Source organism: Sceloporus undulatus, chromosome 3, assembly GCF_019175285.1.
Source record: "Sceloporus undulatus isolate JIND9_A2432 ecotype Alabama chromosome 3, SceUnd_v1.1, whole genome shotgun sequence".
Lineage (NCBI taxonomy): Eukaryota > Metazoa > Chordata > Lepidosauria > Squamata > Phrynosomatidae > Sceloporus > Sceloporus undulatus.
This window is the reverse complement of record NC_056524.1, coordinates 75,338,680-75,353,387: the sequence shown is the minus strand read 5'-3', so window position 1 is coordinate 75,353,387 and position 14,708 is coordinate 75,338,680. Positions and strand designations below refer to the sequence as shown.

Sequence of the window (14,708 nt, the reverse complement as noted above, 5' to 3'; positions counted from 1 at the left end):
TTTGGGTGAAGGTAGACATTTTTTATGCAAGCAGAAAGTATCTAAATGACCACTCAGGCTTAGTGGCATCACTGAGATGTGTGTCTGTGTGTAGCAGCACCCCAGAAGAGGGTTGACACCCAGTCGGGCCCCACATAAAGAGGCCTGTACTGCAGTGGTGAAGGAGAGGCCCAAGTACACCTCTCCTGAGTTTACCATGGTGGCCGAGTCGTTCTCCCAAGGAGTGACCTATGATGCCACAGTGAAGGATAAGCCTGAGTATGCTTCTCCTGGCTTTGCTGTGGTGGCATCAGCTTCCCCATGAGGAGACCTTCACCTCAGTGGCAGCAAAAGAGCAGGCCAAGCATGCCTCTCCCAGATTTGGATGTTTGGCTGCCACTGCCCCCTGGCAGTCCTCCTTGCACCAGGTGACACCAGGAGTGGGGATGTAACTGATCAGGCTATTAAATACATTGCTTTTCAGGAGCAGAGAAAAAGGAGATATTTATAGAATCCTAACAAACAAGAATTCTTAATATTTGCCATTATCAGTATCCTTAAACTGAGTGGGGTGGGGTGGGATAGTAAAATCCATATTATGATACCTTCTTTCCCACTTTATTTAGGGAAAGAAATTAGAAAAGACAGAGAAGACTAAAAATGTGCTCTGAGCTCTATCTATCTATCTATCTATCTATCTATCTATCTATCTATCTATCTATCTAGCAATCAATTATCCCTGCAAAAAATAGGCCTCCAATACTGTCTAACAATACTGGAGGCGATGATGCATAGCTCACATTCTCAGACTGTAAGTGTCTTAGCAAACAGAAAGTAGGCACAATGAATTTTCATTTCTATGTTAAAATTTAGATATATTTAGTGAATAAGATTTAGAATACTTACAAGCATTTTTTGCAGCTGTTCCACTGTTTGATTTGCTACACTAATTCCATTTATTTCCCGAATTTCATCCCCCACATGAAGTGTACCTACAAAAGTTACAGAATAAGATTGTTTAAAAAATGCCAAATTTCAAAGAACAAGGAATGGTAATGCAAAGATGCTGTAAAAACTGATGCAATCTGGCAACAGGGTTGTCACTATCAGTACTACTTCTCTTCCTCTTACATGGTTCTCAACAGGTTTATATGTATTATTTTAGGGAACTGCAGTATAAAAAATTATTATGAAATTCTTGGATACTACTTGTACTTGAATTTTATTATCACTAAATATATGAAGGTATGCTTTTTGGCATAATGAGATGACAACTCACTATAACACAGTTGCTCCTGACATATGTCTCTAGACAGGTGTGATTTTTTTTTTTTTTTGCCATTGTTAAACACAGAAGGGGGAACATATATAAGACGTGAAATGACCTGCCCTCCTCTTCCATGCTGCTTCAACAGTTTTCAAGTAGACTCTAGTCTAAAGCTGAGTTAGCCCATGTCTTAATCTGGCTGTATTGAGTTTCAGAAAATGTTTGTTATGAGAATACAGAACAGATAAGTTAGGCAACTATTCTCAGAGGAAGAATTACTGTATATACTCATGTATCTATCTAGAAATTTTAGTAAAAAAATTGACCCCCCCAAAAACTAGTCGACTTATCTGCAGGTCAATGTACGTACTTTACATTAACTCTTACTTTTGAAAAATGTAATTATTTCCTTCTTAAAGGCAAAAGTATAATGTGTCCGGAAACCACTTACACCGTCTGCTCTCACATCCATCCACTCTTTAGTGTCGAACACAAACAGTTATGCCTGTTGTAATTTTGTAAATTCTTTGGCATAGGTTTCCTTAGATTCATTCTTCACATCCTTTGTAACATACCCATAAGTTTTACCTTCAATGTATTCACAAGCCACATCAAAACCCATAGTTTTGTCCCCAAAACCTGCCCTCGATTTATACATGAGGTTGACTTATAGTCAAGTATATATGGTACACCTAAACCTTTGACACCCCATCTGTGCTATACTCACTAACTCCTTAACAACTTAGCTGAGGGAAAAGAAGAGCAGCCAGGAAAATCTCCACTGTGCCTGGGCCCTAGTAATTGGTGAAAGCTCCTCCTTCCAATTCTGGCCGAAGAGGAAGAGCAGCTAGGCTTATCTCCATCGTGCTTGGGCACTAGTGTCTGGTGAGAACCCTGCCCTCCAGATCCCACTAACATTGCTGTGGCATCTGCAGGTGAAGAACAGTATTCAGGTAAATCTTCATCATACCAGTAACTTCTGGACAATTCCACTCCTCCCCGCCATCCCCTTTTCTTTACTTGTGGTGTCTTATTTATATTGTAATCTTAAAGGCAGGGACTGTCAAACTAGTTATTTCTAAGCCACTCTGTGGGGAGTTTTTGGTTACAAATATATGTGCCTTCAATACATACATACATAAATAACAATATTTGCTTGCTTTCAGCCTTGCAGTCAGTAACTGCAATTCTACTGAAGGACTTATATGTAATAAGTTGTGACAACAGGGCTCCCTAGAGAGGCATGGGACAACAGCTACTAAAACATTTTCAGCACTTTATAATCCTTTGGACACAAGCCCAAATGACAATTGAGCACTTGAACACTATCAAATAAATGCTGTGTTAATGTTTATGTTTGTTTTAACATTACCTTGCCTGTGAATCATTCCTCCATGCATAATTCTTGCTACAATACAGTGGTTCAACTCATTCATTTTTAAAGTGATACCCTAGTAAAATAGATCAAATAATTTAAAAGTCAGTAACAAAACTGTTTAGGTACTTCAACCAAGTTCAGATGGTTGATTTTTCCCCTATGAAGAATATACCCCCAGAATATACCAATATGGTAGAAATATGATCCAGAACATCTGAAGTTACAGCTGCTACTTGCCAACCACAATTTGCATAAACATCCACCCACTGCACTTGCACTAATTATTGCCAAAACATCAGAAATATGATTTGATAGGAAATCAACCATGGCCACGGCAGCTTAAACATAACTTTCACGCAGCGGAATCCTCTATTCACGTTACAATTTTTTTTTAAAGTCTCATCTTACAACAAAACGCAGCCAATTCTATTCAGAAATTTAAGAAACTGAAAAGTTTACATCAGGAATGCAAATGTTTAGGTCTTCCAGTCATTTTGGTCTATAGCTCCTACTCAGCACAGCCAATGATAAGGGACTGTGGGAGTTAGAGTTCAAAACATGCAGAAGGGTAGATGTACCTCACTCTGTTCTACGTCTGCAAATAGAAACCAGCTGTGAGTTGCTTTGTTAGAAACTAAAGTTCTAACATAAATAACTCCCAAATAAACAAAGTATTTGCTGTTAATAAAATGCAGCTATGAAAGATCAAATTACAAACCTATCCAGAAAGATTATTCAAAAAGTAAATTTGGACTTCTATAATTTGGATCTTAAGTCTTTTTCCTGTATATTATATGATTCTGTACATTTTTGTCAGTAAAGATGTTTTACACTTCTAGAGGTTTGTTAATGCCTCCCAATACCTCCTCTCAAACGGAGTTCACTGTTGGTATTTATAGTAACGTTGAGGTAAGCAGTCACACTGTTCATGAGAAATTAAGACCAAATGTCTGTTTCAAAAGCTGTTAAAAGTTATAAAAAGAGAAGTTGTACTTACCATGGATAGTCATTCTGGGATGGCAGGGAGAACAATTCACTTCACTGGGTTTTACCCCATACACCAACTGTGAGACAGGCGTCTACGTTCTTTGTTGTTATATTCCGCTGGGAACTCAACTCTTTTTCTCCCTTAGTTTCCTTATCTAAGCCTGTTGTTTTGTATTATTATTATTATTATTATTATTATTATTATTATTATTATTATTATTATCCCGTTTCAGAAATGCATATAGATTCCTAGTCTAGGAAGGTGTGGATTGCTCCCCCTGCCATCCCAGAATGACCATTCACGGTAACTACAACTTCTCATTCTTGGGATAGCAGGGGTGATCAATCCACTTCATTGGAATTTATCAAGCCTCTCTATCTTTGGATGTCTCCCCCCCCTCCCCTTATGCCTCTGCCATTGCCTGCAGCACTGTTCTTCCAAACGCTACTTGAGCTGATCTTATCAATTTTGTAGTGTTTAACAAATGTATTGGGCTCTGCCCAACCAGCAGTATCACATATGTCTTGCAAATATGCTGATGGCACATAGGCTTTACTTGTTGCCATGGACCTTGTCAGAGTACAGAGCACTCTGGACAGAAAATGTCAGAGATGTGGCTATAGCCTGGAACTGGGACAAGGGTGACACTGGACTCTGACTTAATACATTGGCATTTTTGGTAGTGCTATGGGCTGACTATCAACATTTTCAATATTGAAAGAAGCCAAGGTCTTCTTGCCCAATATGGTGCTCTGAGGACCACATGTGCCCTTTCCTTCTGTATTTTGTTCACAACCCTCTGCATTATTGTTATTGGTGGGGATGCATACAGTTTTCCCTTTTGCCATGGCATTAGTAAAGCATCCATGCCCTCTGCATGCACATCCCTCTCTATCGCTTATTATTTCATCAGTTTGTGATTTTGTAGAGATGCAAAGAAGTCTATCTTAAAAGGTCCAAATAAGCAATTCAAGTTGTTGAATACCTTCATATGAAGTGTCCATTCTCCAGGTTGAATGTGGTAGCGACTTACATAATCCGCAGTCGCATTCATCATTCATAGAATCATAGTTGGAAGAGACCAAAAGAGTGTGGAGAAGTCTCAGCCGCCACAGGTCTTTTTGGCACTTTAGGTAAGTTGAATTTGATTTGTTCCATTTGAAAGTTGCTTATCTTCTGCCTGGCCACTTTTTTAGTACTTGTGGTAAGCATTTTTATGAAGATTGAGCCAGGCATCCACCCGGACTCTTCACCCCATTTGTCCTCCATAATAATGCTGTCAGAGCCAGGCGTCTGCCTGGTCTCTTTTCTTTTTTTCGTTTCTGTCATTATGTGCTCATAGTCACTTTTGCAGGAGGACATAAATATTTTCTTTAATCTATTTTGACAATTCTCTTCAGAGACTCACTGGACTGTGGTCATCTGCATGGCTTTTGGCATTTCATGGCTGCCTTTGTCCATTTTACCTTCTGTTTTGCATTGTTCCTTATTACTTTTATCTAACTCTCCTTTCTTATCCATTTATTCTGTTGCCTACAACCTGGAGGCAGGGAAAGTAAAATTAAACTGAGGGAGAAGGGGAGTTGAGTCTTTACAGAATATAACAGAAAAAGAATGTGGACTCCTGCCTCACAGTTGGCTCTGCCCCCAGGGTGACATGATGTTACATGCCGCACCACATGTTGGCAGTGTCATGGTGCTCCTCTGGCGCTGCGTCATGACACAGTGCTAAAGGAGCACCGTAAAGCCACGGTGGTGCAGCTATCACACCCTTTCCAAAAACAGCTCCTTTCCATGCTCTGGAAAGGCCAGATCGGGACCGCAACATGCTGTTGATGGCTGTAAAAAGACTGGCTGGAGACCACCCCTTAGGGCAGTGGTTCCCAACCTGTGGGTCGGGACCCCTTTGGGGGTCGAATGACCCTTTTATGGGGGTTGCCTAAGACCATTGGAAAACACCTATTTAATTACAGTTATGAAGTAGCAACAAAAATAATTTCATGAGTTTGGGTCACCACAACATGAGGAACTGTATTAAAGGGTCGTGGCATTAGGAAGGTTGGGAACCACTGCCTTAGGGGCTGTCTGCACAGCCCCTAAGTATATCTGAACAATATTTAAGAATTTTTAGGTTTTAGTTTAAATAATTTGAAGCTTTTAGCTTTAGCAACGATAAACAAAAATGGTGTACTTACCATTGGCTCATCTGTATTTTTTTGGAACTGAACCAATCGTACTCGTGTTACATTCTCCATGTCCATGTCACCATTGGCGCTCTCTGGAGAATCTCCATTTAAATATGGAGATGTAGGGGGTGGTGTAACTCTTAACGCTTCATCACTGTAAACTTCATGCGCCACTACATCATGAGTTTGAAGCAAGGCCTGTAGGAAGATACAGTTGTCACATTCCATAATTTCTTGTGTCTATTCTTCTACAAAAAAATTAACATATCCTGTAGACATAATAGTGCTATCTTAGAATTATGCAGTGCCTTCTTGGTCAGATTTAAAAATCAAAGTTACTTTCAGTATTTCTGTACTATGTATGTACTCAGTGGTTTTTGTAGATATTTGTGATATTCTATACACAAATACAAAACTGTTTTAAAATGCACATTATGAGAAACAAGGAGCAGCATTATACAATTTAGCAATGCTGTGGAAATATTTTTAACACTGACTCCCTGAAAATAAGAAATAAAAGACAGTTCTCAGGTGCTGACAAGCTAGCTTCAGCATTTCTCAGCCTCATCTGGTAATGCCATAATATGGCTATGGCAGATCATAGTGTTGCAGCTTTGACCTAGAGGGTTCCTTTTACTTCTCAGCTGGGCACATAGGTGAGAAAGAGACATCATATTCTACCCAAACATTCTAGTTTCTATGGGTGTGGACAACTTTGAAACAATGAAAATACAGGGGAACACAGATGAAAAGTCTTCTTGCTGTGTGAACAGAAAAAAATCTTCTTACTTTGGAAATGAAATCTACTACAATCAGCCTTTCTTATACACAGATTTTTTAATACATGGATTCAAGCATCCACGGTTTGAAAGTGTTCAAAAAAAGTATAAATTTTAAATATCAAAACTTTATTTTCCATTTTTTATAAGAGACATCATTTTGCTGTGTCATTATATTTAATGGGACTTGAGCGTCCACAGATTTTGTTATCCACGGGGGATCTTGGACCAAACCCCAGAGTATAACTGTCTGGTGAGAGATGAAAAAACCTAGGAAGGTAGGCTGAAGAAAACAACTGCTTTTCTAGTACAGCACTGGCCATCACTAAAACTGGATCTTGCCTCTGGATAGTGGTATCACTAAGGCTGGTGTCACCTGGTGGAGTAACCCATGGTATTACCCTCCTACTGACCTCCTCCTGTACCACATCATACAGAATCCGTAGTAATGTTTTTTTTTGTACTAATGTTACTCATAAATTGTAATTTCCATATACTGTATTGCTGAATGTAATGGCAATAGCTGTGACATAAAAAACTAGCAAAATTAAAAGTATACCTTTAAATTACAGTATCTTGAGCACAGCCTACATTTATTTACATGTAACCAATTCATACCTCCAGTGTTTACTTCCCAGAAGTCAATGCCTATTGCACCTAAAGGACTGAACTTTCAGAAAGACTCTCCTGGTTGAATATAAATGCCAGCCAGTTGATTCTAGACAGTGCTGGATAGCTTCTTATGTTCTAGGCTGTTTTTTTCCCCTCAAGATGCTCTGGTTCAGAGGGCACTGAGCAACCATTCACTCCAGCTCTCCTTGAGCCTGTTTAGGAACTTAGAAAGCACTAAAAGGACTTCCATTTTGGGCAAAGAAGGCTGCTTGGAACTGCATCTACTATTTCTTGTCAGCATCCTTCTTGGTTCTCAGAATCATAGAATCGGAAGAGACAAGGGCCATCCAGTCCAACCCCCTGCCATGCAGGAACTCTCAATCCAGACTGTTTAAAGACTTCCAAGGAGGGAGACTCCACCACTCTCTGAGGAAGTGTGTTCCACTGTCTAACAGCCCTAACTGTCAGGAGGTTCCTCCTAATGTTGAGCTGGAATCTCTTTTCCTGCAGTTTGCATCCATTGGTCTGGGTCCTGTTCTCTGCAGCAGCAGAAAACAAGCTTGCTCCCTCCTCAATATGACATCCCTTCAAATATTTAAACAGGGCTATCATATCACCTCTTAACCTTCTCTTCTCCAGACTAAACATTCCCAGCTCCCTAAGAGGTTCCTTACAGGGCATGGTTTCAAGACCCCTCACCTGTTCAATCCATTGCTGAGGGATTGCAGTTTATGGACGAATTCTAATTCTGCTGTTTCTCTTTCCAATCTACCTTTCTAGTTCTTTTGTTCAAGAACTGCTGTTCTGAGGTCTGAGATGGAATGCCTAGGGAGATTGAAATGTTCTGCCACTGGTTTTTGTGAATTCCCATTCCTAATGTCTGATTTATGTCCTTTTATCCTCTACCACAGGGACTGGCCTCTTTGACTGGTGACATAGCATGGCATAAATCACACTGGAGGATGAGCATGTGAAGGTCCCTCTAATATTTGTGGGTGATACCATTAGGTCTTGTGATGACATTTTCTGGGTAAATATGCAGGCAGAGTTGGCATCTTGGCTCATGGCAAAGCTTAGTACCTGTGTCTCCCATCTGTGTCATGTGTCTTCCTGTGAGTGAGTACTTCTTTGAGGTCTGGAGGCTGTCTGTAGGCAAGTAAAGTCTGCCACCAAGAACCCTTGAAAGAGTGGCATTATTGTCCAGAATGGGTTGTAGCACATTGATGATGCACCTGAGAAGTCCCAGTTGGGAGCTGTATGTAAAGACTAGCGGGGTTTTGTCATTTTCTCTCTTCAATCTGTTCTATAATAGATCAGTCCTGGGTACAAGTCTTGCCTTGTTTGTTTGTTTTTTTAACTTCATATGCTGGATATTGTAGTTTGAGGAATGCTTATTGTAATTTGAGTTTGCCATCCCTGTCTTGTGGGGCTGAGCAGATGTGATTGTATTGGAGGGCTTGGCTTTAGACTATGGATCTGGTGGTGTGTTCAGAGTGAAAGCTGGAAGCATGTAAACATGTGTAGTGGGTTTGTGATATAGTGTAGTGCTTAGATGTCCATTTTGTAGCTGTACTGTGATGTCCAGGAAGTGATAGTTCCAGGCTGAGGTTGATGGTAGGATGGAAGTTGTTGAAACTATGGTGAAATGTCTTGAGTCTTCTCCATAGGTCCAAATTATGAATTCAATAGGGTTCACTATTGTCCAGAGTTTCACATTTCTATGGTAAGTCTGAGTACATATCCCCTACAGATATGGGGAAGAGGTCATACTGTATTTACATGTTTAATGTATTTTTTCTTGTTCTTGTATGCTTCTTGATATATTTTATGTGTTATTTTTGTCTATAGCTTAAGAATAATAGATAAATCTTTTTAATAAATAACATTTCTATATGCTAACCTATCTTTCCTTCCATCAGTTCCTTGTAGAACATGAGCCCTATTTTATTTTACTCATCACAATGAGATATACTTTTTAAGTTCAGCTAAGTGTAAAAAGGCAGGTTAGAAATAAATGTCAATAACAATACTCATTATTGCAAATGTTAATGAGACAGTATTGAAGATTGATATTTCTATAACATTAGATGCTCTCACTGGATTTCCTTTTAACAATCTTTCAGTTTAATTTAGAGTGCCTTGAGTTCAGTGGCACATAGTCCAGGTGAGTATATGTAGGAATAAAATTGTATCTCGAGCATTATAGGTCTCACTGTGATTACAAACATACATACATTGTCACTAAGTATCATTTATTATCAATTTGTCTGCTGACAAAGTTTATTAAAACTGATGACTTCATATATTTCTGTGCAATCAGTGAGATTGTTGTTCCAGTTTTTATATGCTTCATGTGCTATTTTCCCTTCTGAAGCAGATGATGAGGATTTTGAGATCCTCACTGCAATAGCTGCTTACCATGAAATGAGGTTGTGTTAAAATACGTTTAAGTTCTTTTGCATCATTGTTTTCTGGGTAACATGAAATTTCTTCCAATACCTGTGAAACAAAACAGAAGACAAATGAATGAATTAAATGTTAACATAAACTCTTTCTTTGTCTAGTATTGTAAAATTAATGGTAACTCCATAATAGCGAATTGTGACAGAAGCTAATTGTTTAATTACAGTATTATGCTACCCTCTAACAGATGCAATAGTGGTTTCTAAATTAAATCTCCCACTTAAACCTAAGCACATTTTAATTACCGTATTTTCCAGTGTATAAGACGACCCCCAACTTTTCCATTTAAAAGTTAGAGTTTGGCATATATTTGGCATATAAGACTACCCCTCTTCCAATGCATGCTAAGGCTAAGAGATGCCTTAGAGAGGGGTCTTTTTCCCCTCAGCCACTCAGGTGCATCCACACTGGCGAAATAACCTGGTTTTGGCCCCACTTAACCTTTTCTGGCTCAAGGCTATGGAATTCTGGGAGTTGGAGTTTGTTGTGGGGCCCAGAGTGGACCCCACAACAACTCCAACTCCCAGAATTCCATAGCCTTGAGCCAGGCCAGTTAAAACATAGTACCAAAGCGGATGTATTTCTCCATGTGATGCAGCCTCCCTTTCCTCCCTTTCTAGTGCAAAATCCTCATTTTGCACAATTGAGGTGGGTCCTTGCAGAACCACAAAACCCACTTTGGGGTTTAAAAATAAAAGATCCACCCTTTCCCCCTCCTTTCCCCTTTTTCCCTATCTCTTGGCTTTCCTTCTATATGAGTGAGTGAGAGAAGGGCCAGAGGAGGATACTTAAAAAAAAAGAAAAAAGAAAGAAAGCCAGGCCTCTTTTTTTTTTAACCCCCCTTTCAGGACCTGGCAGGGGAAAAAGGAAGCTCCCCTCCGGCCCCAGCCTCTCGGGCTCCGCTTTCCCCATTGCCTTGCATTGCTTTGCCTTTGCTTTGCCTGCAAAATGGTGCAGCTGCGAGCTTTGCATTCCTCTGTTGCTGCTGTGAACCCGAGGAGCATAGGAGCATGAAATGGAAGATGGGATCCAGGGGGAGACAGAGGAGGAGGAGAACTGTGGCTGCATCCACACTGGAGAAATAAAGAGGTTTGGCAGCGCGTTAACTCTAGGTCTGGCTCTTTGCTATGGAATTCTGAGAGTTGGAGTTTGTTGTGGGGCCCAGAGAAGAGCTCCGTGGCCGTTTTTCAGCTCTCCCCACCACATGCGGTGACCAGTCTAGCTCGGAAGTTTCTGCACCTGGCATATTAGACACCCCCCTCCCCAACATTAGAGAATATTTTCCAGGGTTAGAAAGTCATCTTATACTCCAGAAAATATGGTAATTTCAAAGCAAAACACATACTATAAAATGGTATTTTGTATATTTGCTACTTTTCTATTTCATCCATTCCTTAAAGTAGCCTGAGGTGATTAGTGAGGTTTCAGTGCTGAAGTCATCTTTTCAACCTTTCCTCTAGAACTTTAGATGCTTCAGAGTGGTGAACAGACAGAATTCTTAGAGGAGGCATGTCATTTATAGAGTTCCCTCTTCAAGGACATCTGCCTAGTATCAACACTGTTATGCTTTTAGCACCAGGAAAATCTCCCAGTCTCTTAACATTTGCTTCACCCACTGCTGTGTTTTTTGCATTTTTTCTTCTTTTATTTTTATGAAAAATAAGTTACATATATTCCCACAACACTGTTGCTCCTGCCATTCTTCATATGCTCAAATATCTAGTTTTGACAAAACTTTGCTGATTTCTTAAAGGTGTTTTTCACAATTACACAATAATAATGTTGTGTTAGTGCCTCCTCTAAAGTAGGATATCATACTAGGGTTTTAGACTTTATACAAAGCCTTCCTTCCTCAACATGGGAATGAAATTTTGCTTCCTGGGACAATACTCATCTCAGTTCACCAGAGGCTATCTCCCTCCGAGGCTAGAGAGAAAACTCTTGACTTCTGTGTGGGAGATTAAAGGTTTTCCCACCAGTCTAGAAAGATCTACAGACTTGGGTAAGTTCAACATCCCATTTGAGGCTAGTCTGTCATATGCAGCTTGGGAGTTCATGGCATCTATGAGAAACAAGGGCTTATTCCAACTGTCTTGGAGCCCACACATTCAGTGGTTGCACCATTGATGGTGTTTTCAGTTGCAAGCAGATAGATCTATAGGCAGAGGTGATTAATAACTCTAAGTTGTCATTGACAGATCATTTTCTAGTTAGTTACTATCATGGTTACTATCTGTCCCTTCTGAGATGGCGGACTTATCAAAATTGTCACCCTTGAAAGCTAATGGGTCTTTTAGGAATGCAGAAAACCTTGAAGGGTTTTATGGCTAGTATCTTTGATGATCCTGTTGAAGCTTTGGTCAGTAAATGGAATCAAGTCCTGACTAGGGTTTTTGACATGACTGCTCCCAAACATCCTCTCTAACCTGTTACTAATTGGATCTGTCCTTCTCCTCAGGGGAAAGGGGAGCGGCAGTGGAGCCTTGCAGGGCAAGCATTTGCCTGTCCTGCTCTTCCACCACATGGCCTTTTCTCCTCAGGAGGAGGTTGAACAGTGGAGGAGCCTTGAAGTTGTTCCACATCTTCATGGGCCACCCAAAATGCTTTGGGAGGCTGCATGCGACCCCTGGGCCATATGTTGTGCAGGCCTGCTTCAAACAATAGCTGCAAGGGCCAGAAGAACTTACTATCAGCTTTGGCTGTTATGCCAACTGCACTACTTCCTAGAGCTAGAGGATCTAAAGATGGTAACAAATGTGTTAGTAACCTCAAGGCTGGACTTCTACAATGTGGGCTACCTTTTTAATTAATATCAATTATTTCTTTTAAAAATATTTTGATTGTACTTTGTATTTGTCGTTGCAATTTTTTACTTGTACACCGCTATGATCAAAGCGGAATAGCGGTCTATAAATAAAACATATTATTATTATTATTACCAAGTTTGGAAACTTCAATTAATTGAAAACATGGTTGCCAGTGGCCATATTATACCAATATTAAAATCAATCTCCACTGGCTGCCTATTATTTTCTGGGCAAAATACAAATGTGTTGGTTGTTACCATTAAAGCCTTACATGGTTTGGGTTCAGGTTACCTATAGGATTGCCGTCTCCCATATATTCGGTACACTACACTCTGGTCCTCTGGGGGACATTTACTTTGATCAGCCAGGACTAGCTGGCAACGATTACCTAGAGGACGTTTTCTTCAGCTGCCTCTAAATTGTGAAATGACCAGCCAGAGGAGATTTGACAGTTATATATGCTGTCTGAGTTTTAAACAGCACTAAAGGCCAATCTCTTCCAACAGGCCTATCCAGATTATTTTTAAATTATGACTTCTAAAATTATTTTAAACTGTTTTAATATCTATGCTCTTTTAATTAATGTTATGTGTGCTTTTATTGTTATATTTTAATTTATTGTTCCTTGCCTTGATCCATGGGGAGAGGTGGGTTAGAAATAAATATTATTTTTATTAGTAGTATTACTTGAAAGAAAAGGGAAGGAAATTATTTTCAAGCAATCAGAAACAGACTAGTGAAGCAGACTCTTTCTTCCCACCTATTCTATCAGTAGGAGCTTGATAGGAAGTTGGATATGTCAAGGATTCTGACTTTGAAGAACTGAACTTCAAGGATAGGGTTGCACTTTTAATTACCACATCATCATTCAATTAAGGAAGCAAGACAGAAGACAAAACAAATAGAACAGATTTCAGGCTGTAATTATTTATGCAATAGAGAATTGTGAAATATAGCTGAGTTTTCTAAGCCTGATAAATAGAAAAATGAATGACATACTCATTGGCAGAGCCATGATAAAAACAAAAGAAAAGTCCTTCTCTTTGAAGCAGTCAGATAGAACGGGAAAGGGATTATTTTATAGACAGAATAAATAAAATTTAAAGGAATCAAATACTGTATCTTTAGAACATAAGTTTTGTTTATAGCTAAGCAGAGGAATCTTGTAGGAAAAAAAAGAATAAATGAAATACTGTACTGAAATCAGAGTTGAACACAGAGGTCTGTTACTGAATTTAGAGAAATAACACCAGAAAGAAATTCAGTAAAGTTGAAAATGGTCAGAAAATTTAGGCCACATGCAATTCCTAAAGAAAAGAAAAGAAAAAAAAAAAAAGAAAGAAAGAAAAGAAAAATCCTCTTGGAAGAGGATTATGATAAAAGAATAGTAAACTGTAAAGTAAAAGGTAACACACACAGGAAACTATCCCACAACTTTTGTTTGACATTTTCAATTTTTGATCACTGTAGATGGATCAGAGGGGAATATCAATGTACAAAAAGTGGCCAAGCCCTCTTTCACAGTTCACTACTAGAGAATGGCTAAATCAACAGGTGAAAGATAGGCTGTCACATATAAAAGAAAACAATGATAGATAAGAAATGAATAAGCATTTTGTAGGACTATTATCAGATCTATTTCCTGGGTCAACCAGTGAATACAGTGTACCTTAGAGCAAGTTGCTGCTTTACCCAGGCCAAGGATAATGGCCAGCCACAGAATAGAAGTACCAGTTCCTTTTAGCAGTAATTGAGATATAACTACAGTATACTATGTTACTAATTAACAAGGGATTTCATTCTTTTTGCAGTGAAAGATGTTGTGATGAGAAATTAACATAATTGAATATTTTCTATATTGTGCTAGTATTGCACACTGTGATAGTCAATAAACACAATATGTAATATAGATAGCTAACATGCTCATAGAAGGGAAAAGAGATGAGTTTATCAACAGAACAGAGATAGTTTATTGGAAGCATGAATCTTGAGAACCTAGGTTCAGCAAAATGATGGAGGTGACACTCTCTTGGCTCATGCTTTGTTGTGGGTACTGACAAAATGAATGGGAGAAGAGTGACTCTTCTGTTATGGGCCAGTTCCTTTTATCATTCCATTAAAAAAAAAAAGTAGCTAAAATTAACTATTTTAGTTACAGTGTGCCCGCGTCATACACGAGCGCACTATACACGGCTTTCAGCCTATGCTGAAAGCTGCACGGGGCGGCGTGTCCCATTTAGATTAATGGG

General features: G+C 39.3%; 1 protein-coding gene across 16 annotated transcripts in view; it reads right to left on the bottom strand.

The window, feature by feature from the left end:
• CASK (calcium/calmodulin dependent serine protein kinase) overlaps positions 1-14,708 on the bottom strand; it is a 222,212-nt gene that overhangs the window by 51,204 nt on the left and 156,300 nt on the right. For all 16 annotated transcript variants that reach the window (XM_042456319.1, XM_042456311.1, XM_042456318.1 and 13 more), the window contains 4 exons: positions 9,608-9,688; positions 5,808-5,996; positions 2,619-2,697; positions 886-971 (listed from right to left, as the gene is read on the bottom strand). In XM_042456319.1, the coding sequence (XP_042312253.1) occupies positions 886-971; positions 2,619-2,697; positions 5,808-5,996; positions 9,608-9,688 (435 nt within the window). The remainder of the gene's footprint in view (positions 1-885; positions 972-2,618; positions 2,698-5,807; positions 5,997-9,607; positions 9,689-14,708) is intronic.